Consider the following 23,016-nt stretch of genomic DNA (forward strand, 5'->3'; position numbering starts at 1 on the left):
ATGCTCACACAGACTGTGCCTGAGGCCACTCCATTGTGCAAGCAACTGAAATTGACGACAGTCCTCCAATTTACACTTCGTCACATGTTGTTTGCCCCATGTTTTACATTGTACATATATGGGCACACTGAACCATGAGTACCTTTTGGGATGGCAAAAAGGCCACGAGTTTGATCAACACATACGCTTTGAAGGTGAGATGCAGCTGTAATGTCTTTTGGCCTTGCATGTTTTCTTTCTATGTGTACAAACAAGTTCTTTTTGTAAAGAACAACACAGCAGTGAGGGCACTTCACTGACTTTAGATTTGCCACACGTGAAGATGGCAACTCTACACTCTCTACTGATGCTGAGGGAGGATGTGTGAACGAAGGGTCTACACTCTCAACTGAAGCTGAGGGAGGAAGTGTGTATGAATGGTCTACACTCACTAGTGATTCTAACCCTACTGATGAGGATGGCACAGATGGGCTGATTTCAGCTGAAGGTGGCACTGACGGGGGTAGCACCAATGGTTTTTGGCATCCAGTCACATGTATTATCAAATCCTCTTTGCGCATGATCGTTTTTGCACAATACGGGCAGTGGTAATGACCCGTGCCTCGGCATGGCTGGTTGCATCTGCAAGTTATTTTGTCTGCAAGGGAACAGTAATCAAACTTTTAAAAAGTACAACTTCACAACAACAACAAAAAAAACACAAAAATTTAATTTAGATAAAATATACAATGTACAATTATGAATGTTATCACATCCAACAGTGAATTAAATAAATTACAAAACAAATCTCAGTTCCTTGCAAGTAACTTTCTGCTTTCTTGCCAAGGTGATCTACTGACTCCAAATAACACTGTTGACCTTTAAATCTATGGCAATTTCAATCGGAAAGAGGGCTTAACAAATTCCAAACTTGCTTGCTTCTCATCTACTTACCTTGTAAATGCACTGCATTTTGGATGTGGGCATCCAGGTGTTTAAAAATGGTCTCCTCTCGTGTGGTGGTAAATTTGGGACACAGAGGACAACCCAATTGTAACCCGTGGGTTGTGCGTCCTAACTGGCTTCCAGGCTGGATTATGGATGGGTGCATCTGGAAAACAGTGTAGTTTTTATTATTATTATTATTTCGGGCAATTCTAGATTGTTATTTTAAAGTGACTTTAACCAGTAATACATACAAAGCCGTCGAGGCACTTACCAGTTCTGCGCGTGCCCATATAAAACTCTCAACAAATTCCTTATAAAGGTTATTGCTGTGCATTACATTTTTCTTAAATACACTACATAAAATGAATGTAATCATACAATAGGCTACTCGCCAGCAATTAGTAGCCCGCTAACCTTGGCTGTCAGGCTAGTAACGTTAACTGCGTGCTACACTGCACACTCTGGGAGTTAGCCAGACTGAGCATCCGACCAGCTAACTACAGCCGCTGCCCATTAGCGTAGAAGTGGTTCAAACAGTTTGTACTCAAACAGTATCCATTTTAAACTCAATTAAACTAATTCATTTACACAAATATTTTAATAAGTGCTTAGCTAGCTACATGACCTGCAACAACTACGCAACGAAACATAGCTAGCTAACGTTAGCTAAATGCTTAGAGCCACTTGACATTTCGAATGTATTTTCTCCATATCCGTAACAGTTATACCCACGCTCGCTGGATTCTTCGATACATTAAGTTTGATAGACAACACTGAAAAAAACCTTAGAAAAGACAACTAACCTTTCAAAGTATCTTCTTACCGCTGTCGCAGTATTTTCTACTTCCTATTTCCGTTTTATGGCGGATTGCAATCTTAAAAACAACACGAAGAAGACCAACGTCCGGCCTCCTGTCAACCGCAGAGGTCACGTGATTTCCTATCAACTGCGGATTTTATCTGCAGCCAGATGCATCTCGTTAAATCCGGCGAAGTCTACACCCCAAGTGGACTCTCAAAGTCTACATCAAATCCGCTTGAAGCCCCTTGTGGACTCGATGAATTGTGGCTTATTTTTTTTGCGATTACAAAACATTACAAGATACATTTATACACAAAGATGCAAAAATAAAGATATAATTAAAACGCTTGCCAGGGGGAGGGATGCATTAAGACGCCACAAATACCAACTCAATAGTATGAGACCACAGATGAGTACAGACGTATAGTTTTCACTCCTTTCACGTTGGTTTATGACCTAATAGTATCCAATTAATGTTGCAAGTTGGTTTTTAAATGCGGTGAAAGGATTTGGACAGCCCTCAGTACTCGCAGATGTCACGGGAACACGCCCTTAAAGTCCACGAGACTGCATGTGGGGCCAAGTCCGGACATTCGGATTCAGCCTTCGACAACGTTGAACATTTTTAAACTACAATTTATTGCAGATTATAGATTTTACTTACTATAATATTTACCTTGCTCATTTAATATTAACATATATCGAAATAATTACGTCTTTTTCAACGACGGTTTGGGAGTCTGGGACGTAGGAAATGGTTGGGCGGTAGCTTAGCGCCCTCTATTGGCCGGTCACCACCACTTTTTTGTTGAATCTCGTTTCAATTTACTCAAGATTGTACTCTGATTTAGATTAAAACCTAATTGGACAGCACACCGAAATCAACTGTGAAACTATGTACTAGTGGGTACTGTTGAAAAAAATAAATCCACACAAGCGAAATTGGAGTATCGCCACATTTTTTATTTATCTGAAAAAGCTAGTCTTAATACAGGCGCTGGGGCTTTCCCATGGTGCTCTTGATGTAAAGGGCACGCACATTCTGCCAGTTCTTCTTCAGCAGAGATACCAGGAAGTTGACGGCCAGGTGGATGTTGTACACCAGCTCATCTTCAGTCATCTTCACATGTCCCACAGCCACAGCCAGACAAAGCACCTAGAAATCAGGGATTTGTTTTTCAGTGACTACTAATGCTCTAAAAGCTTGTACGTTTAGAGCATTCACAGCAGCAAATTCTTAATATGGACCAACAATCCAACAGTAATTTTTCTTTTAAGCACTGGTGAGCCTACCTTCTTCATCTGGAACTTGATGGTTGATTTGACCTCATCCACCTTGGTGTTAAGGTTCTCGTTGTGTGTTAGCAGGGAGGGGAACTTGCCAGCTTTGTTCAACCCTGGGCCCAGGATACGAGGGATCTGCTTGATCAGAGATTCGGAGGCCAGGAAGGCATCGTACTTCTTGGCTACAAGACAGCAGAAACGATTAGGGTGTTTATACCTGGCATTAATATGTGTCTTGGGTGATTCGGTCACAAGTAGACAGCTCTAAGTACATCAGTTCACACCTGGCATTAGAACATGTCTCAAGTGATCCCTTGAGACACGTGATCGGACCTCACTTCCCCGCTCTATATGCGAATAAACACCTACACCACTGTGGTAGGGAGGGGTGTGTGGTTTAGCCTCGGCTTCAAGTGGAGAGAGGGAGTGTGGCTCACGGGAAAGCAGCACACTGGCCCATGCAAGTGAACGAAAGCCATTATTAAATAAACCTTTTTAATTGCCTTAAACTGTCTCCCTTAATCTCAAACCCTCTCTGTGGCACGTGTCACAATAACGTAAATAAACATGTACAAAAATGTGAAACAGGAGTTAAAGCAACAAGGATTTAACAAAATGAGACCTTGCTCATTCATCCTCAATTTACTGCACCAATTAGTATGACGTACTCCACATCTGTAAGTAATTACTGTCAAATTAAGTTGTCATATAAAATTTGAAGTGCTCTTAAGTAATAAACCATCCCATATCCCAACTGCACTTATCTTCTTATATTTCCATCCCTCTTTATTGCAAAGCACAACAGGTTTTTAAAAAGTGTTTTGTAAATTAACATTCTGATGCTCAAGATCTGTATGGAAGCCCTCACACCCCTGACCTGATACATTAAAGACATTGTCTATTGTGGGTAAATAGTTTCACATTGTAACAATAGATGGATACAGCAAATGCATGTTGCACCTGACAGACAAATCTGATGGGGAAAATTAACAGTGAATTAGGAGTGTCAGGCTCAGATTGTTTGCCTTTTCATTTTGCACCCAAAATACACAGCAAAACTTTAAATTCTTAAAAGTTATGTGCTAAAATCTAAATGTCTGAACACTAAGAGTTTGTAATTCTCAACCCGAAACCTGTCAGGCTTGACCCGATCACGTCAGTTCAGGCTCAGATTATTTAACTATTCTTGTGAGAGGGTCGGGCTCTCAGCTGCGGTGGATAAATGAACTTGAACCTGAAGTTGAATTTGAATATGCGGGCGGGGGCTCTTCCACAGTTGTGAGTCTGATATAACACATGACATTTATGAAGGGGAAAAAAAATCCCAGGGGAGGCTTTGGTGACTGTGTAGTCAGAGGATGTCAATTTACTAGGCAGTCCTTTAGTGTGGCTTGGGACACGTGCGTTTACACTTCAAATGCAATGTGGACAAATGCGTCCCAGGCCACCTCCAACTGTGACCTTAGCAGTCAGATCTCAAGATGCACTGAGGACATATTGGGTGCATTCACACCTGTAATCAGAGCTGTCCACTTGTGATTGGATCACCTAAGACGCATGTTAATGCCAGGTGTAACTAGCCTAAATAACCAGTTGAGATCACATTTATTATGTCTGGAGTCTATACAAAGTCATTAATTAGATATGAAATCGTGAGTAATTCCTACCCAGTTTCTTCACAAGCTTCTTATTCTTGTTGAGCTTTTTGAGGGCCTCGATGTCCATGTGGGGCATGTCAGCAGCTTTAGCCTCATCACAGTGCTGCTGGTCTCCAAGGACGCACACTGAGAACTTCGGCCTAGGAAGGGTCTTCAGCCTACAATGAACATAGGGTTAGTAATAATACTTGCTAGCCTGCTTTCAACCCAGGATATTGCTTTACCATGTGAAAGTCTTACCCATACCGCCATCATGGCCGAAATCCAGATGACATCATCCGTAATTAATTGCAAAATGGTCGGCTTGGGAACATGAGCTTTATCAGCCCAGTTGCCCTTTGCCTTCCCTCATGTTTTAAGACCCAGGGTAGGGGTCCGTCTGCTTCGCCTTCCCTGGTGTGGGTCAGCTCAGTCAGACTACCCAGAGTACTTCTCTATGTCTGTTTCTGGCCTGTCTGGGTCATTTTTACTTTGACCAACCAGGGCAACTTTTGTCTAACAAGTAAACATTCAGACAGGGCTGAGAACACACAGAGGGAAGGTTGGGTGAGACGTTAAAAGGCCAAACCTGACGGTGCCAGAGAAACGCTTGTCCTTCTGGGGATCATAGTTCTTCAAACTGATCTGCAGCTCCACAGTCTCCAGGAACCTGAGAGCACATACATTAAGGTTGTTGTAGATTCGTGGCAGAATTATTGGAGACATAGTTAGTTTCCAATCTAGATGTCTTACTTCCTAGGTTTGGTCACAGAGCCCTGTAGGGTTTCCCTGACAGCTTCATACAACGTGTCCCTCGAAACCTTGCTGTTAAAAAAACAAACAAACAAAGGAATATTGGAGGATAAAGTTTGTTTCAAAGATCATGAAATCACATCTTTTACTGGAACTTTATTAACGTGTATGGATGTTACACAATGATGGGAAATTATATTAAACTCCATCGGGGAAGAACAAAATGTAAGACTATAAATATTCTAGAGAGTGTTTAACGTGTTTTACATTCGCTTGCTTTTGAAAATATGGTTATAATTGCCCGATGACTTTAGATTACATGTGGGAACTCTGAAGTTGTACAGTTCACCGGCGTTACCGCGCTCGCGTATATACAACCACCTAAGAAAGACATTTCTGTGATAAAACAAGACAAACGACGATCCGTGACATCCTATGCTATAATGATAAAAGATGGGAATACAAACAACTGTTAGTTTGTTAGATCAAATGACTAAATTTTTCTAACCTCATTTTCGTGGCTTGTCCCTCTCGTTTCGCTAGGCGGAAAAGGAAGTTCCGTATGAAATTGCGTCAGTTAAAAGCGCCCGTCGCCAACGTCACTAAAAGGCCTCCATGTTGGTAGAGGCACTCTGTTTTTTCCTCAGTCTTTTATCAACAAATTCAGCTATTAACATTAATACAGAAAAGAAAAAAAAACAAGACACAAAGCAGTCATTAATACGTAGAAAATAACATAAGAGCCAGGGGGATTTTTCTAAATAAAAACATTAAATAAAGAACACAAATAAACAGTTTTTGCAGCTTTCTTGTTTTGTGAGTCATACAGTGTTTATGTACAGTTTGGATTAATTTTAAAATATAAATAACGGCTGTTCTATATTGGCCGAAAATGAGCTCTGGAAGGCATTTAATAGGTAACATAATAGCTGACTAACACCAAAAAATAAAATCAAAGCTACAATCCTGAAGATACTCACATCGGCATTTGTTGTTTGATTGTTTTCATCGGTAACATTCTAAACGTATACTACATATTTAATCAGTATATATTAATGTACTCACAGACGTCACGCAAGTTGTATACAAGACACACTTGAAATGCTTATCTTCTATAATGTCATTTTATCCTCAGTTTTAAGTATCATAAATGACTGATAACAATGACACAACAAAAAAAATGACAGACACACGTCATTTCATTTTTTTAAGGCCTTTGTCGGCCATTTAGTAGTGGGGTTGAAGAGAGAAATCAAGTCAATTTTGTTTGTATAGCCCAATATCACAAATTACAAATTTGCCTCAGTGGGCTTTACAGCAACACAGTATCCTGTCCTTAGCCCTTCTCATTGGATAAGGAACAACTTCCTAAAAAAAAAAATTAACAGGGAGAAAAAATAGGAAGAAACCTCAGGGAGAGCAACAGAAGGGCTCTGTCCTAACAAATCTTTGTCAATAGGGGAAATACAGAATCAAAAACATCCTCCACAGCCTCCCAAAGGAGCACCAGAGACTGCCCTTCTTGTGCTTGACCTTATGTCCTCCCTTGACCTTCATCTCCTCTTCATCAGGTGAGGATGTTTCCCGCTTCATCCTCCACAGCCTCCCAAAGAAGCACCGGAGGTGGCCCTTCTTGCACTTGACCTTATGTCCTCCCTTGGCCTCCGTCTCCTTTTCATTAGGAAAGGATGTCTCAATAGGGCATAAACTTCTTAAACAGCATCCTTCCATTGGGTCTGGACTGTTAAAGATTATTTCCTGCTCCTTTTTAACAGGGGATGGTGTGCCTGCCCTGGCCTTTTCCTCTTCGTCGGGTGATGATGTTTTCCCCTTCATCCTCCACAGCCCCCTAAAGAAGCGCCAGACACTGCCCTTTGTGGACTTGACCTTATATCAGGTAAGGATGTTTCCCCCTTCATGGCGGCATCTCTATGCAGAGCGGCATCTCTCTGCAAGGCCTCCACCTGCTGCAGGGGCACGTCTTTGTCCAGGAGGATCAACTCCTTTTCTCGCTCCATGGCCTCCTTGGCAGAACGAGCAGCCTGTGCCTCTTCAGGTTTGAGGAGACACTCGCTCTGGAGGATCTCCTTTAGACAGAGGAGTTCCTCTTGATAAATAAGGAGACACTCCTCTTCTTGCCATTGCTGGAGGTGTCTATTTAACTTCTCCTCTGCCTGGAGGGGGGTAGCAGCCATATTTTCTTTGCTGTGGACCCAAAGCTCATTATCATCAGTAAGGTGTTCCACCCACTCCACCAGAGCCTTTGTTTTCTTCATGGCATCAGTTTTTAATTCCTTTGCCTTCAGGGCGGTGGCTCTCTGCAGGACAGCGTCTCTCTGCAGAGCCTCCACCTGCGGCAGGAGCATGTCTTTTTCCAGGAGGATCGACTCCTTTTCTCGCTCTATGGCCTCCTTGGCAAAATGAGCGGCCTGTGCCTCTTTGGATCTGAGGAGACACTTGGTCTGGAGGGTCTCATTCTGACAGAGTATTTCCTCTTGATAAATAGATTTCTCCTGGAGAGATCTCTGGTGGTGTGGAGTCCTGTCCAGGATAACTTTCAAGAGATCTTCCACCTCAGTCGTCCTCCTCCTCTGTTCTTACAATGCATTCAACTTCTTTTTTTGCTCCATGGCCTCCTTGGCAGAAAGAGTGGCCTTTGCCTCTTTGGACTTCAAGTGACAGTTGCTCTTGAGGATCTTATTCTGACAGAGGTGTTCCTCTTCATAAATATATATCTCCTGGAGACATCTCTGGAGGTATGCAGTCTTGTCCAGGCATTCTCACGAGAGATCTTCCACCTCTCTCATCCTCCTCCTCCTCTCCTCTTGCAATGCAGTGGGGGGTATCTCCTTACTTCAAGGCTCCTGTAGTCTCCATCTCCTCACTTCCTGTGTTGCAGTTGGTGGTCTCTCCATCCTGTTGTCCCCCTCATCTGTTATAAGACACTGTATTACAGAACAGGATCAGTTAAATTACAATTTTTGTCAAAACTAATTTCCTTTTATTTTCGTTACATAATGAGGACAGTGATGTTCACTATGTTTGCTATACAACAGATGGAAAATATCATAGGCGGCACTAGGACATCAGGTATGGAGGAGCTACATTTCCTAGGAATTTCATGAAAAAAATAGCTTTACCTAACAGTAGCCATGGAACTTACAAATAAGAAAGTCCTCATTTTACTAAAATACGATTCAACGAACCTTATTTAACTGTGAGCATTTTACTCAAAATTACAGTCAAATTTCCTAGGCCTTTATTTATATCTTGTAGAGGAGCTCAAACAGGAGTCGTGACAACTTTCTCTTTCGGCTACACAACGTGCACCATTTATTCCTTCCATCATTAATTACAGCAACAAAAAACCCGCGCAGCGGAAGTGTGTCACTGTAATCCCGAACCGAGGAAACAGCAGCTGTAAACTAACGTTCCTACTAGCTCAATAAAGGGAATTATGTAGCCCCATAACCACTACAATCTCACCTTTCTGAACAATGTTACAAGGTACTTTACACAACAGGATAAAATAATACACATAGTTAAGACAAAAAAACAAAATACAATAAAAATATAGGACATAATGCCGGATCCGCTCCACAGAAGAGGTAAAACACGGTCAGGATAGTCATAAGAGCATACTTAAAACGAAGAGAATTGGCGCCGATAAAACAAAAGATTATGATTAAAAACAATTCAAATGGGGTGATGTAAGAAAAATATAAAGAATTAAAAATTTAAACTTATAATAAAAGTAAAATTTATTGTAGCGAATTCGGGGGACAACGCAACCACAGGAACTGCCGCGGGCGGAAAGCGAACCCGTATCGGCCGCACCGCAGGAGACATTGCTAACCGCTTGACTAAAGGGTCAGACTCGCCAGCCGAAGGCCAGCGTGTCTACTTATCCGTGCACGTTACAATATAAACACTATCAAACATTTAAAAAAAATTGGGCAACAACGGAATTACTTTAAATAAAAGCCTTCCTGTAAAAGTAAGTTTTAAGAAGTGATTTAAAAGAAGGCAGTGAGTTTGCTAGCCTAATTTCCTCAGGTAGGGAGAGCCACAGCTGTGGGGCTCTTCAAGAAAACGCCCAGTCGCCTTTAGCAACAAGGCTAGCTGAGGCTGGCCGCTACCAGGGGCCGTCACCGGGCCCATGGGGTGTGAGTAAATCAGTGATACATGAGCGAGGCCATGTAGGGCTTTAAAAGTAATTAGTAAAAGTGTGTAATCAATCCTATACCTAACATGCAGCCAATGAAGCATTGCAAGAATGGGAGTGATGTGTTCATGTCTCATGGGATTTATTAACAGCCTGGCAGCTGAGGGGATCATACCAGCCCCTAGCCTCTTAATAGCGCCGCCTATGAGTTGGATTAAATGTGTTTCAATCTGCTCAACACAAACACGAAGTCTGACAGTATTGTAAAATTATTAAATCTAATCCCAAAGCAGCAATGTAATGTTTATCTATCAACTCGTTCATCTTCCATGCTTGGCAACCGTAACTAAGCATTCTAAGCCTAAAGTGATTCTACATTTCCGATTTTTTTTCATATATATTTTTTTTAATTCTTCTGCTTTTGTTTTGTGTATGCAACCCTGGTATAAACCGTTTGTGTTGTTTATCATTTCCGGGGTTTCTTCCTCTTCTTCTTTCTTTCAACTTACAACAAAATGAACCAAGAGCGCCCCTCAGTGAATAAAATAAAACATCAAATTACAACACAAGAAGCATCACATGCACGCATTGTAAACCATAAACTTTACAACTATCTTTTCCTTACTTTTTTTTAACAATCTGTTAGCCAGTCCAACTCAAATCTTCCCTTTGCATTATACCTTTCAGCCCGCTCACAATTCAAAATCAGCGAGGTATGATGGGGGTCCTCTGTTTACTCTGACTGGGTATCTATGAACAGGTGACTGCGACTCAGAGGGTTCAAGGGCTCTGGGGTTTGTTCAGGATGGACTTCAGTTCAGTCCATGACATCTTGTCCGCCATCCCTGACTTTCAACCCATATGACTGAAAGTGGTGATTTTTAACCGCCGGTAAAGTCTTAAAAGTGAGACAGATGAATCGCTGGTGATGACGTGGTCGTTACATTTGGCTGTCACCATGGAACATGTAACAGCAATGACCCGGTATGGGCGGGGACTGTAGGTAGGACACAGCTCCCCCTCCTTCTTCTGATGATATAACACCATGTCGCCCACTTTCAGAGCCATAGGGGCAACACAGCGCCGCCTGTCAGCATTGTGTTTCATCCTGTTCTTTACCACTGCATCTGCTTGTCGTAGCTTTGCATCCGTCTCAGACTGGAAGGGAAGAGGAGACTCAGGCAGCTTGATTCTGAGGGTCCTACCAAACAGCACATCAGCAGAAGCCATTCCAGTGGGGCCGTGCCTATATTCCCCGGGTCCTATGTTCCTAGCGATGGGTATCGTTATGATTTTATCGATACTACTACTCTTATCGGTACTGCTTATCAGTTCGGTACTTTATCGATACTCTTATCGGTTCTTTTTTATTATTATGCAAGAAAAAAAGACACTTAATTAAGAACAGAATCGACATTGCTTTATTATTCTATTATATAACTTTATATAAATATAAACAAATATTATTTATTCAGCAGCAACAGCAGCAGCAATGTTTTAAATGCGTCTGAATTATAGACTTTATAATCAACATTCAACAACAACAAATAAGATAAGAAAATAAAAGTAGATAAAGATAAAGAAAAAATATATATTAAAAATAAATTTGTACAGCAAAAGGCTAACGGAAGTTCAAACAAACAAGAACCTAGAACATTATCCTAACAGTTCTTCTGCAGAAAAATCAACATATCTGCCTTCTCCGGCAGGAGTCGTGATTTCTCCTGACTTATAGCGTCCCCGGCTATTAGCCTATCTAACTCCGTATCTATGGCTTATATATTTGTAGCTAAACAATTAGCTAAGCAATTATATTTTATTTATTGGCCTATTCGTAATAATTCGTTATTAGCCTAGCTAACTCCGTATCTATGGCTTATATATTTGTAGCTAAACAATTAGCTAAGCAATTATATTTTATTTATTGGCCTATTCGTAATAATTCGTTATTAGCTTAGCTAACTCCGTATCTATGGCTTATATATTTGTAGCTAAACAATTAGCTAAGCGATTATATTTTATTTATTGGCCTATTCGTAATAATTCGTTATTAGGCTAGCTAACTCCGTATCTATGGCTCATACGGCTTACCTGCAGTGGACGTGGATGGAACACTACGAGCAAAGCAGTCGAAAACGCCGCATTTCTGCAGATTAATACCATGTTTCGACAAAAGATGTTTCGGCGGATTGCTTGTATTGCCACCCTTACTGGCAAATGATTTGTTGCACTTGTGGCAACGAGCGTTGTTGTCATCGACTTTTGAAAAATATACCCAAACTTTTGAACGTTTAGTTCTCTCCGCCATGATGAGCCCTTGAGCAGAGCTGTCTGCGCGTGTGTCAGCGAGTGTGTGGAGCACAGCACAGCCCCGCCCCTCGCGCAGTAAGAGAGAGAGACAGAGAGATGGAGAAAACGGCGAACAAGATTATGTTCGCGACGTTTAAATTCCTCGAAAAACACAATTGCCACAATATAAATCTCACTCCATGATTTCTCGAGTACCTACCGACTACCGATAGCAGAGCCGAAAACGTCGGATCTTAAAAATGCTCCGGTTTTTACTAATTTAGAACCGGTTCCCGTTTAGAACCGGGTTTTGGGGGGCATCCCTATATGTTCCCCGATCGGGGAATATGGGACCCTTTCGAGAAAAAAAAGGGTCCCATATTCCCCGTTTTCCCCTAAAAAGGTCCTATAATCCCAGTTGCAATAGACACCGGGGAACATAGAACCCTCTTTTGGAAAAAGGGTCCTATATTCCCCGCTGTTTCCAGGGGAACATAGGACCTTTTTCCAAATAAAGGGTCCTATATTCCCCGCTATTGCCAATCGAGGAACAAACCGGGGAACTTAGAACCCTTTTTGCAAATTATTTCCTTAACGGGTCCAAAATAATAAAAACTGGGGTCATGGCTGAGTTGTAGGCTACGACAATCTATTCCTCCGCTGATTAAATTAGGCCGTATTACCACTGTTGGCTGTTGTATATCGCAGGCCACCTTGAGTGTGTATCCAAATTCGGCCTAGAGGAGGCTGTAATTTGCTTTATTGTTATTTCTTACCAATATTTACTGCAGTAGGCCTAGTTAGTTGGCTCTCCGGCTCAGCATGGACAGTCGGCAATCAACGCAAGTTTGTCTTGCAGTAGGCCCGCCTACCAGTATAACCTGGCCATTTCCACCTTCGCTCAAAGTTCAATTTGCACAGCACTGGACACTTCAGCCACTCTCTTGTTACTTTGCAGTTCGTTTTCCATATTAAATCACTTGGCAGACTTTCTTTCAAAAAGACTTTAATGATGAACTTTTCAGGCAGAGAACTTAGACCAGGACTTGGAATTTAGGACCAGCACAAAGTATCCATCAACGGGGGCCGCCTACCTTACACAATAGGCTAATTGCCTAATAATAATAATATGTGCTTCTCAAAAAACTAAAGGCTTGTGGAGGTGCTAAACCAAAAACATGAATCAAAGACAAACATCAAAGGATGTAAGGTACTACTACTTTCGGCTGCTCCCGTTAGGGGTCGCCACAGCGGATCATCCGTTTCCATTTCTTCCTGTCTTCTGCGTCTTCCTCTGTCACACCAGCCACCTGCATGTCTTCCCTCACCACATCCATAAACCTCCTCTTTGGCCTTCCTCTTCTCCTCTTCCCTGGCAGCTCCATATTCAGCATCCTTCTCCCAATATACTCGGCATCTCTCCTCCACACATGTCCAAGCCATCTCAATCTTGCCTCTCTTGCTTTGTCCCCAAACCGTCCAACCTGAGCGGTCCCTCTAATATAATCGCTCCTAATCCTGTCCTTCTTCGTTACTCCCAGTGAAAATCTTAGCATCTTCAACTCTGCCACCTCCAGCTCCGCCTCCTGTCTTTTCGTCAGTGCCACTGTCTCCAAACCATATAACATAGCTGGTCTCACAACCATCTTGTAAACTTTCCCTTTAACTCTTGCTGATACCCTTCTGTCGCAAATCACTCCTGACACACTTCTCCACCCACTCCAACCTGCCTGCACTCTCTTTTTCACCTCTCTACTGCACTCCCTGTTACTTTGGACAGTTGACCCCAAGTATTTAAACTCAAATGCCTTTGTCACCTCCACTCCTTGCATCCTGACCATTCCACTGTCCTCTCTGTCATTCACGCATAGGTATTCCGTCTTGCTCCTACTGACTTTTCATTCCTCTTCTCTCCAGTGCATACCTCCACCTCTCCAGGCTCTCCTCAACCTGCACCCTACTCTCGCTACAGATCACAATGTCATCCGCGAACATCATCGTCCATGGAGACTCCTGCCTAATCTTGTCCGTCAACCTGTCCATCACCATTGCAAACAAGAAAGGGCTAAGAGCCGATCCTTGATGTAATCCCACCTCCACCTTGAACCCATCTGTCATTCCAACCGCACACCTCACCATTGTCACACTTCCCTCATACGTATCCTGCACCACTCCTACATACTTCTCTGCAACTCCTGACTTCCTCATACAATACCACACCTCCTCTCTCGGCACTCTGTCATAAGCTTTCTCTAAATCTACAAAGACACAATGCAACTCTTTCTGGCCTTCTCTATACTTCTCAAACAACATTCTCAAAGCAAACATCGCATCTGTGGTGCTCTTTCGTGGCATGAAACCATACTGCTGCTCGCTGATCGTCACCTCTCCTCTTAACCTAGCTTCTATTACTCTTTCCCAAATCTTCATGCTGTGGCTGATCAACTTTATACCTCTGTAGTTGTTACAGTTCTGCACATCGCCCTTGTTCTTGAAAATCGGTACCAGTATGCTTCTTCTCCACTCCTCAGGCATCCTCTCACTTTCCAGGATTGTGTTAAACAATCTAGTTAAAAACTCCACTGCCATCTCTCCTAAACATCTCCATGCCTCCACAGGTATGTCATCAGGACCAACTGCCTTTCCATTCTTCATCCTCTTCATAGCTGCCCTCACTTCCTCCTTGCTAATCCGCTGAACTTCCTGATTCACTATCCCTACATCATCCAACCTTCTCTCTCTCTCATTTTCTTCATTCATCAGCCCCTCAAAGTATTCCTTCCACCTTCTTAGCACACTCTCCTCACTTGTCAGCACATTTCCATCTCTATCCTTGATCGCCCTAACTTGCTGCACATCCTTTGCAGCTTGGTCCCTCTGTCTAGCCAATCGGTACAAGTCCTTTTCTCCTTCCTTAGTGTCTAATCTGTCATACAACTCACCATACGCCTTTTCCTTTGCCTTTGCCACCTCTCTCTTTGCTTTACGCTGCATCTCCTTGTACTCCTGTCTACTTTCTTCATCTCTCTGACTATCCCACTTCTTCTTTGCCAACCTTTTCCTCTGTATAATTTGCTGTACTTCCTCATTCCACCACCAAGTCTCCTTGTCTTCCTTCCTCTGTCCTGATGACACACCAAGTACCTTCCTAGCTGTCTCCCTAACTATTTCTGCAGTGGTTTTCCAGCCATCTGGCAACTCTTCACTACCACCCAGTGCCTGTCTTAACTCCTGCCTGAACTCCACACAACAGTCTTCCTTCTTCAACTTCCACCATTTGATCTTCGGCTGTGTCTTCACTCGCTTCCTCTTCTTGGTCTCCAAAGTCATCCTACAGACCACCATCCGATGCTGCCTAGCTACGCTCTCCCCTGTCACCACCTTGCAGTCCCCAATCCCTTTTAGATGGCGCCTTCTACATAAGATATAGTCCACCTGTGTGCACTTTCCTCCACTCTTGTACGTCACCCTGTGTTCCTCCCTCTTCTTGAAATATGTATTCACCACAGCCATTTCCATCCTTTTCGCAAAATCGACCACCATCTGTCCTTCCACATTTCTCTTCTTGACTCCATACCTTCCCATCACCTCCTCATCACCTCTGTTCCCTTCACCAACATGTCCATTGAAGTCCGCTCCAATCACCACTCTCTCCTCCTTGGGTACCCTCTCCACCATGTCGTCCAACTCATTCCAGAATTCTTCTTTTTCATCCATCTCACACCCAACTTGCGGGGCATATGCGCTGATAACATTCAGCAATAAACCTTCAATTTCCAGCTTCATACTCATCACTCTGTCTGACACTCTCTTCACCTCCAGCACGCTCTTGACATACTCTTCCTTCAGAATTACCCCTACCCCATTTCTCCTCCCATTCACACCATGGTAGAAGAGTTTGAACCCACCTCCGATACTCCTGGCCTTACTCCCCTTCCACCTGGTCTCTTGCACACACAGTATGCCTACCTTTCTTCTTTCCATCATGTCAGCCAGCTCTCTCCCTTTACCAGTCATAGTGCCAACATTCAAAGTTCCAACTCTCACCTCCACATGCCTACCCTTCCTCCTCTCTAGCTGCCTCTGGACATGCTTTCCCCCTCTCCTTCTCCTTCGCCCAACAGTAGCATAGTTTCCACCGACACCCTGCTGGTTAACAGTACCGGTGGCGGTCGTTGGTAACCCGGGCCTCGACCGATCCGGTATGTAAGTCTTATTTATGATCCGCATATTTGATTTGGCAAAGATTTTACGCCGGATGCCCTTCCTGACGCAACCCTCCCCATTTGTCCGGGCTTGGGACCGGCACTAAGGATGCACTGGCTTGTGCATCCTCAGTGGCTGGGTTATCAAAGGATGTAAGGTAACACTCACCAAATGGTAAAAAAATAACAGAGGCAGTCCTCTATTTCACCATTTTATTGTTTGGCATCAGTCATTAAGGTTTCTGAAGAAGACCACCCGGCCAAGTTAATGACTGATGCCAAACAATGAAATGGTAAAATAGAGAATTGTGTCTTTTTTTTTCATTTGATGAGTGCTACCTTACATCCTTTGATGTTCTTGGTGCGGTGCTTCTGGTATATGAAGTTCTCATGTACCAACACTTTGCCCCCTCGATCACCATCCATAACTATCGCCATTGTTTGTCTTCTTGTAAGCTAGTAAGCACATGACAGTGAGTCCACGAGTTATCACCGATAACAACCGATTGTTGCAAACTGTTCCAAGTTGGCGGGCGGTTTAGACATTGGTGAATTTTGATCATGTGGTTTAGAACGTCAGGAAACTTGCGTGCAGATGACCACACATCCACAAGTTTTAAATATTTCCAAACTCGAAATCATGTGTGCATTTGGCTATTTATAAATTATTTTTCGAGCAATATGTGTTTTGTGATTCAGCTTTAGCGTTGTTGATTAGCCTTTCATTCATATTTTGTCAAAAAGGCGTATTCATTAGCCTATGCCTATGTCCCGTTATTTCTGTAGCATACAGCATCTTAGAATCTTAAGAGACCAGGCAGATATTATTTTGTTATTACCATGCTATATTAGCCTACTTTATAATTATAAATATTTCAATTATACAATTTTTAGCATTTCTAATATAAGGCTATATTGTTATTATTATTATTATTATCATCATCATCATCATTATTATTAGGCTATTGTCATGTTATTATTATTATTATCATTACAATTATGATGCTTAAAGGGCCTTACTGAGCAGATGGTTTCTATCTAATATCTGTCAGATGCTTTTCCCAATGATGGGAACGACGGCTTTCTAGGGAACATAGAAGAAGTGGGTCGGAATTGACCTATTGTCGGTATCAGCCAGCTTTCGCAGGAGTCTATCCCTGGTACAATGCACTAGACCTCTGGGAGATGGACTGCTGAGGACGGAACACAACACCTATCCTCAGCTCCCAGCACTTCTGGCACAATGTGCTACTCATACGCCGAGTTGGCGGCACCCGGGATCGAACTCACGACTATAAGCGAGAGCTCTACCGACTGAGCTATGCCCGGGTACAATTGCCCAAGGAACATAGGCTTACTATATTACATTCAGACACAGACGAGCCAGCTCACCTACTCGGCGAGGCGCATTTTCCTCGATAAGTGACACATTTCACGCATAAATATCAGGGAACTACCGGGGTGGGTTATGCGCCCAAATATAGGCTATAGCCTAATACGTTGAAATTGGTTTAGTGTCGAAAGTTTCCACATACTTTAGCCAACCTGGACTTTGTGAATTCGTTTTTGTGATATAAAAATAGAAATCGTATGATTCATTGTCTTCTTAATAATCTGCCCTGAATAATGCATTATTGAAAATGCACTTTTTGCGCCAAACAGCGTCAAACCTGCTGACCGGGGAACATAGGACCTTTCTTTATAAATAGGATCCTATGTTACCCGGGTGCCCTAGGGGAACATAGGACCCTTTTTATAAAGAAAGGTCCCATGTTCCCCTGCACATACAAAACGGGGAACATAGGATCCTTTTGGGGAAAAGTGGGGAATATAGGGCCCTCTGTATACAAAAAGGTCCGATATTCCCCGGTCTCATACAAAGCGGGGAACATAGGACCCGGGGACTATAGGGAGGACCCCATTCCAGTCGAGCAGTGAGGCGTGGCACGGTAGTTGCGGAGGAACGCAGAGAAGCATACAGTCTGTTTCCATGGACGTCCTTCAACGTGGGCAGCACGTACAGCCTTTTCAAGGGTACGCAATAAAACGTTCAGCCTCTGCATTAGCCCAAGACCACTGTGGAGCTGTCTTTCTATGTCCGAAACCAAAGTATGCTGCAAAGTCTGCATATTCTGAGCTTTGGAAAGGTGGGCCATTGTCTGTTTTAACCTCTAGTGGAATTCCTAATGTAGAGAATATTTTGTCAAGTTTAGGAATTGTGGCTCTGGCTGATGTGGACTGTAGAATCTCTACCTTTGGATACCTGGAGTATTCATCAATGACCACCAAAAGGTAAACACCAGATGGAAATGGACCACAGAAATCCACGCCAACTTTTTCCCACAGTGATGACGGCAGCTCAGACATGCAGAGGTTCTTGTGTTTGATAGGGCACAACAGCCTGACATTTGGATGCAGCCAGCTATCATGGTTTCTTCCTCTTTGTCGGTGCCAGGGAACCAGACCTTTCTGATCAATTTCTTCGTTTTGACCACAGCCCTGGTGGCCTTCATGTGCAAGTGATATTGCCCTTTAAAAACTAAATGTGTAGTAAATATGTTGTGAAACATTGTGGATGCTATTGTTATCCTGAAATGTACATCTGACAACAAGATTATGAAGATGATGAGCTTTATTTTCTCTAAGATAGAGTTGGAATATGAGACAAGCTAGAGGTAAGGACTCAAGTCTCAGCACCACTGCAGGGAACCGAGGGAAAGGAAACTAACTCCATAGCAGCTTCAGCCACATCCACTTTGACTGGAGCCAAGGCAGAGTATGTTTTTTAATGCGTGCGCGCGCACACACACACACACCTTGGAAAAGCTAAGGCGTGATTTTTTTCAAAGCAGCTTGAAGGGACTTCTTGAGGAAGGTCTCATTTGTAGTGAGGCAGCAGGACAGAGAATGCTTGCAGAGAGAAGTCACCTGAAGAAAAAAAAAGGCAATCATAAATTAAAAATAATGCTTTACTCACCACCATTTAGCCATTATACTTAATAGGAGATTCAGCTTACATGACTGTTATATTTGGTGAGTATAGTTAACATCATTTTTGCAAATTTCATGGATTTTGTGAATTGTGGAGCCTGGCTGATGAGTTGCTTGGTGAAGTTTTTGAAAATGTCTTCATTCAACTCAAGCTGAAAAAAAGGCAATTCTTTTTTTAAGAAATGACTTCGCAACTCATGAATTCTTTTACATCAATTTCAATATAAAGTACATTTGGCTCACCTTGGAGTCTAACAAGCTGTGAACGACGGAGAGCACAGGCTCAGTCCATACAATTCCAAAAGTCATTCTGGGTCAAACAAAAATATAACATCAGAATTTCAAGTGTTATCACCACAATTCATTGCCATTCATTTATCCTAAGAAATTAAAACAGCAGCTTAAGCATATTGATTGATTTGTGGTGGTTCTCTCACTGAAACACCAGCAGCCTGTAGTGGGGTTCCAGACAGTCTATCAGTCTGTTCAGCAGTTCAGCTTGAGGATTCCCTGAGTAGAAAACAAATACAAAAAGTCAAGATCATCAACACGTTGAAACAACCAGGGAGATTATCCTTCAAGCATCAAGCACCCACCCAGTTAAAGAGTCCTCAACTGAGACAGCCCCACTATTTCTTGGGGCACTTCACTGTAGTTGACCAAAGTGTTTTGACCTCCCAGTAAAAAGGAGAGCAAGCGCAAATACAAATTCCTCCTTTGGGGAATCAGTCTAGTATTTAAGAACAGGAGTCAATGATTCCCTAATTGTCACTAGCGAGTTCAAAACTGATAAACACATGCCATCAGTCTATACACCCTGACATCTTTTCTCACCAAGGTCGTTCTCCTCCAAAGCAGGTCTGATGAGGGCACAGCAGGTTGGTCTGGGGTAGCGACTACAGAGTGATGTCACTGCTGTGACGAGGCATCTTGAAGCCGACTCTGAGAGGGATATGACCTGCAAGTACAGCAGAATAATATCAGTATAAAATCGCAATTAAGTTACAATCCTCAATTTAAATTTTTTTCATCATCAATGTATTTAAGACGAAAGCTGATTCACGAATATCCAAGTCTTGAACACTTTTGTAGTTAATGATTTTAATGGTTAATGTTAAGTGTACTTTTCAGTAAGTGTCTTGCAATTTAATCACAGCAGCCAAATGCTAGACAATAAGGCAGGTCATGGTGTGTTTTAAAAAGAAAGTTGATGGTAACAAGCAGATATGACAGACTAATGGATGATCTTTGCTAACTTAATTACAACTTCAGCTAAAACTCAGGCTCAACTATATGTCTTGTTCAGCTGTGGGGAAGGTGCCAACACAACAGCACTGGTGACTTTCATATCAAATGGATCTCTGCAATTTCGAGTGGCCAATCACCAATACAATTACCAAGTGTCAGTGAGTTAAACAAAAATGATGATCTTCACAATCATAGTTTTACATTTGCATTCTTTAAAAAGGTAATGTTCTCAAACCATATGCCATTGACAGCCATATGCACTTGGGTTTTCATCCCAACCTATACTATTCTGCCTGATTTCACACATTAGCACACCCTAAACCAACGAGAGAAAGAGAATCATTGTCAATCAGCTGGTGCAATATTTGTAAGAAAATCCTTGCATACACATGGCTCTTGTCGGCACATTTTTTCGAGACCACAGCTCTAAGGTGTCCTCAGGGCTACCTTTCTCAGTAGGAGGCTCTTAATGAGTGTTACTGCTGTACTGTGGCTGAGGTCAGGGGAGAGTGCCAAAAGACAACTACAGAGTTTAGGCAAGGTCTGCTCTGGTGTGTCAGGCAAGTTCAGCAGGCCGCACAACACCTTGGCCTAAACAGAAGAGCAAAAGACCTGAATTAGTCTAATCATAGTGTCAGCAAATGACCGGATACAGTAGGTAACTCCAGCTAAACCATCTTATTTGTCAAGAAAGTATTCAAATTGCACACCATAAAGGCTGCAAAGCAAACCTAATTTTTTTTTACATAAAACGGTTGGTTACAAAACTAATGGCATGGAAATAGTCGGTCTTCTTTCTTGCAAATGTCTCTCACTGCTATTAACTTTTAAGCATGTATATTACTCTGATGACTAAGTGAAACTAACATTAGAGGGTGCTCTTGATTTGTATTACAAAAAAAACCAAAAACTAAACAACTGTTAAATCATTCAAGGACATACTTGATTGGGGTCACATTCATTCAGCACCTTCAATACATCTGTGGGGCTTTGATCCCACTGAAAGTAGATGACAGTACAAGCAGAATCAATATCACTTCTGTTTATTTACCAACTTAATCAGAGACTTGATCTTACCTCTGAAAAGCTCTCCAGCAGCTCTTTGATTTGAGGGATAGAAGCCTAAAAAGAAGGAAATCAAAGAAACTAATGTGATTAAAAGAAATAATGTTACATCATAAAATGAAAAACGGGCCAGATTAGTACATATATTCTGAACAGTTTGGGAAATTACCAGCTACTAGCCATTTGCTGGCAAGTCTTTGCATGTGGCTGCCAAGTTTGTCTTGTCCATCTGCCTTGCTCGCAGGTAAGCTCCCAAGATTTGGTAAGCCTATTCTAAGAATATGATTTGGACTGATAATGAAAGTGCCTGAGTAATTTTGAGATGGGTTATACACTGTGGCAGATGTACAAAAATTTGGATTCTTGTCCTAACTTTGACTCTTTACCTTTATATGTTCAGGTAAGGATTCACACGTATTGTCCGTTGCTGGCTCTAGTAGTTCAGCAGAGGTTTTATCTGTGGGGAAATCATTTCTTTCCGGTGTCTCCTCTCTCACACATTTTCTCTCCAACTGTGGACCCTCACTATCACAGACCCCCTCCATGGGTGAGACATCCATCTTCAGACGTTTTCTATCCTGTCCAATTTCCTCGTCATCCGAGTCAAGAGTCATAACGCTAGTTCTCCTTTTCCTCTGGGTCCCCGCATCTGAGGTCTCTGATGGATGCCCAGACGGACTTGCATCTTTTGGACCACTGAAGCACTTCGCCCATCCTCTCGTTTGGCCAGGATCTGCTAAACACTCAGAGAGCCCTTGAAGTCTCTGACTGCATTGCGGGGTGCACAGCGGCTCCTCACCGGGGCCACCCAGGTCTCTTCGCAGCTGTCGAATCAGGGCGGTGACCCAGGGGTTTGGACAAGACTCCTGTTCGAGGCACTCCAGTACACAAAGCGCCTGGCTCTGAGGAAGGGTGGAGCTCACCATGTGAAGGAAGGAGAGCAGGTTGCATTTGAACGTCACTGGCAACAGGCACACCAGGGGTTTACTATGGGGGAAAGAGGGAAAGGCTGTAACCCATCGATTCTCAATACGGGACTTGGGTACCAGTGCTACTGGTTTTCTATCCTGCCAGGTAGTTTAATACACCTGTTGGTCCAACCCCCCGCAACCTCGAGGCTGCAATGAATACAGGTTAATTTGAAACTATCCCGCAGAATTGAAAACCAGCAGTCCGAGGACAAGATTGAAAAACTAAAGTTCTGCATGTTGGCAATTCAATATTCAAACCACTGTTTAAATTAACATCGTCACAATTATCACTGGTCCGAAAACATCAACCCGCAGAACTGACCTAACACTTATCACCAACACAGCTTCCCTTTCCCGTGGCTGGCAATGCCAGGTAAACGTACAATAACACCATAATCGGTAGTTCGCCACTTACACTTCAAGTGGTTGGCTTTCATTTTCTAGCCACACGTCCTCTCGGCACAGCGTCTCCAGGAGGTTGTGCAGGCTGGGTCGACTATTAAACCGCCGCTGTTTTTGTAGGACACGCAGACCTTTATGAGCGCCAGAGTTTTCAGACAGGACAGACACAAGTAACCTGGTTTGTCCGTCAAACCGGCTTAATACCCGCACGTCCGCGGTCTTTTGACACATGCTGCTTTTGAAGTCGGTCATTCTAAACAAAAAATAATTACATTCG

General features: G+C 42.8%; 2 protein-coding genes across 2 annotated transcripts; both read right to left on the reverse strand.

Annotated features, from left to right (window-relative positions):
* Nucleotides 1-2,671: 2,671 nt before the first annotated feature.
* On the reverse strand, nt 2,672-5,947 carry rpl10a (ribosomal protein L10a). The gene is made up of 6 exons (XM_056273423.1): nt 5,912-5,947; nt 5,404-5,475; nt 5,240-5,320; nt 4,681-4,829; nt 3,023-3,195; nt 2,672-2,885 (listed from the first exon to the last, which is right to left on the reverse strand). The coding sequence occupies exons 1-6, from the start codon at nt 5,914-5,916 to the stop codon at nt 2,715-2,717; spliced, it is 651 nt and encodes a 216-aa protein (XP_056129398.1). The 5' UTR covers nt 5,917-5,947; the 3' UTR covers nt 2,672-2,714.
* A 12,739-nt stretch (nt 5,948-18,686) lies between these two features.
* Nucleotides 18,687-23,016, reverse strand: fance (FA complementation group E). The gene is made up of 10 exons (XM_056274972.1): nt 22,753-23,016; nt 21,753-22,353; nt 21,379-21,423; nt 21,244-21,300; nt 20,749-20,892; nt 19,888-20,011; nt 19,491-19,563; nt 19,297-19,363; nt 19,080-19,205; nt 18,687-18,990 (listed from the first exon to the last, which is right to left on the reverse strand). Exons 1-10 carry the CDS (start codon nt 22,989-22,991, stop codon nt 18,889-18,891), a joined length of 1,578 nt encoding a protein of 525 aa, XP_056130947.1. The 5' UTR covers nt 22,992-23,016; the 3' UTR covers nt 18,687-18,888.

Source organism: Lampris incognitus, chromosome 2 (genome assembly GCF_029633865.1).
Source record: "Lampris incognitus isolate fLamInc1 chromosome 2, fLamInc1.hap2, whole genome shotgun sequence".
Lineage (NCBI taxonomy): Eukaryota > Metazoa > Chordata > Actinopteri > Lampriformes > Lampridae > Lampris > Lampris incognitus.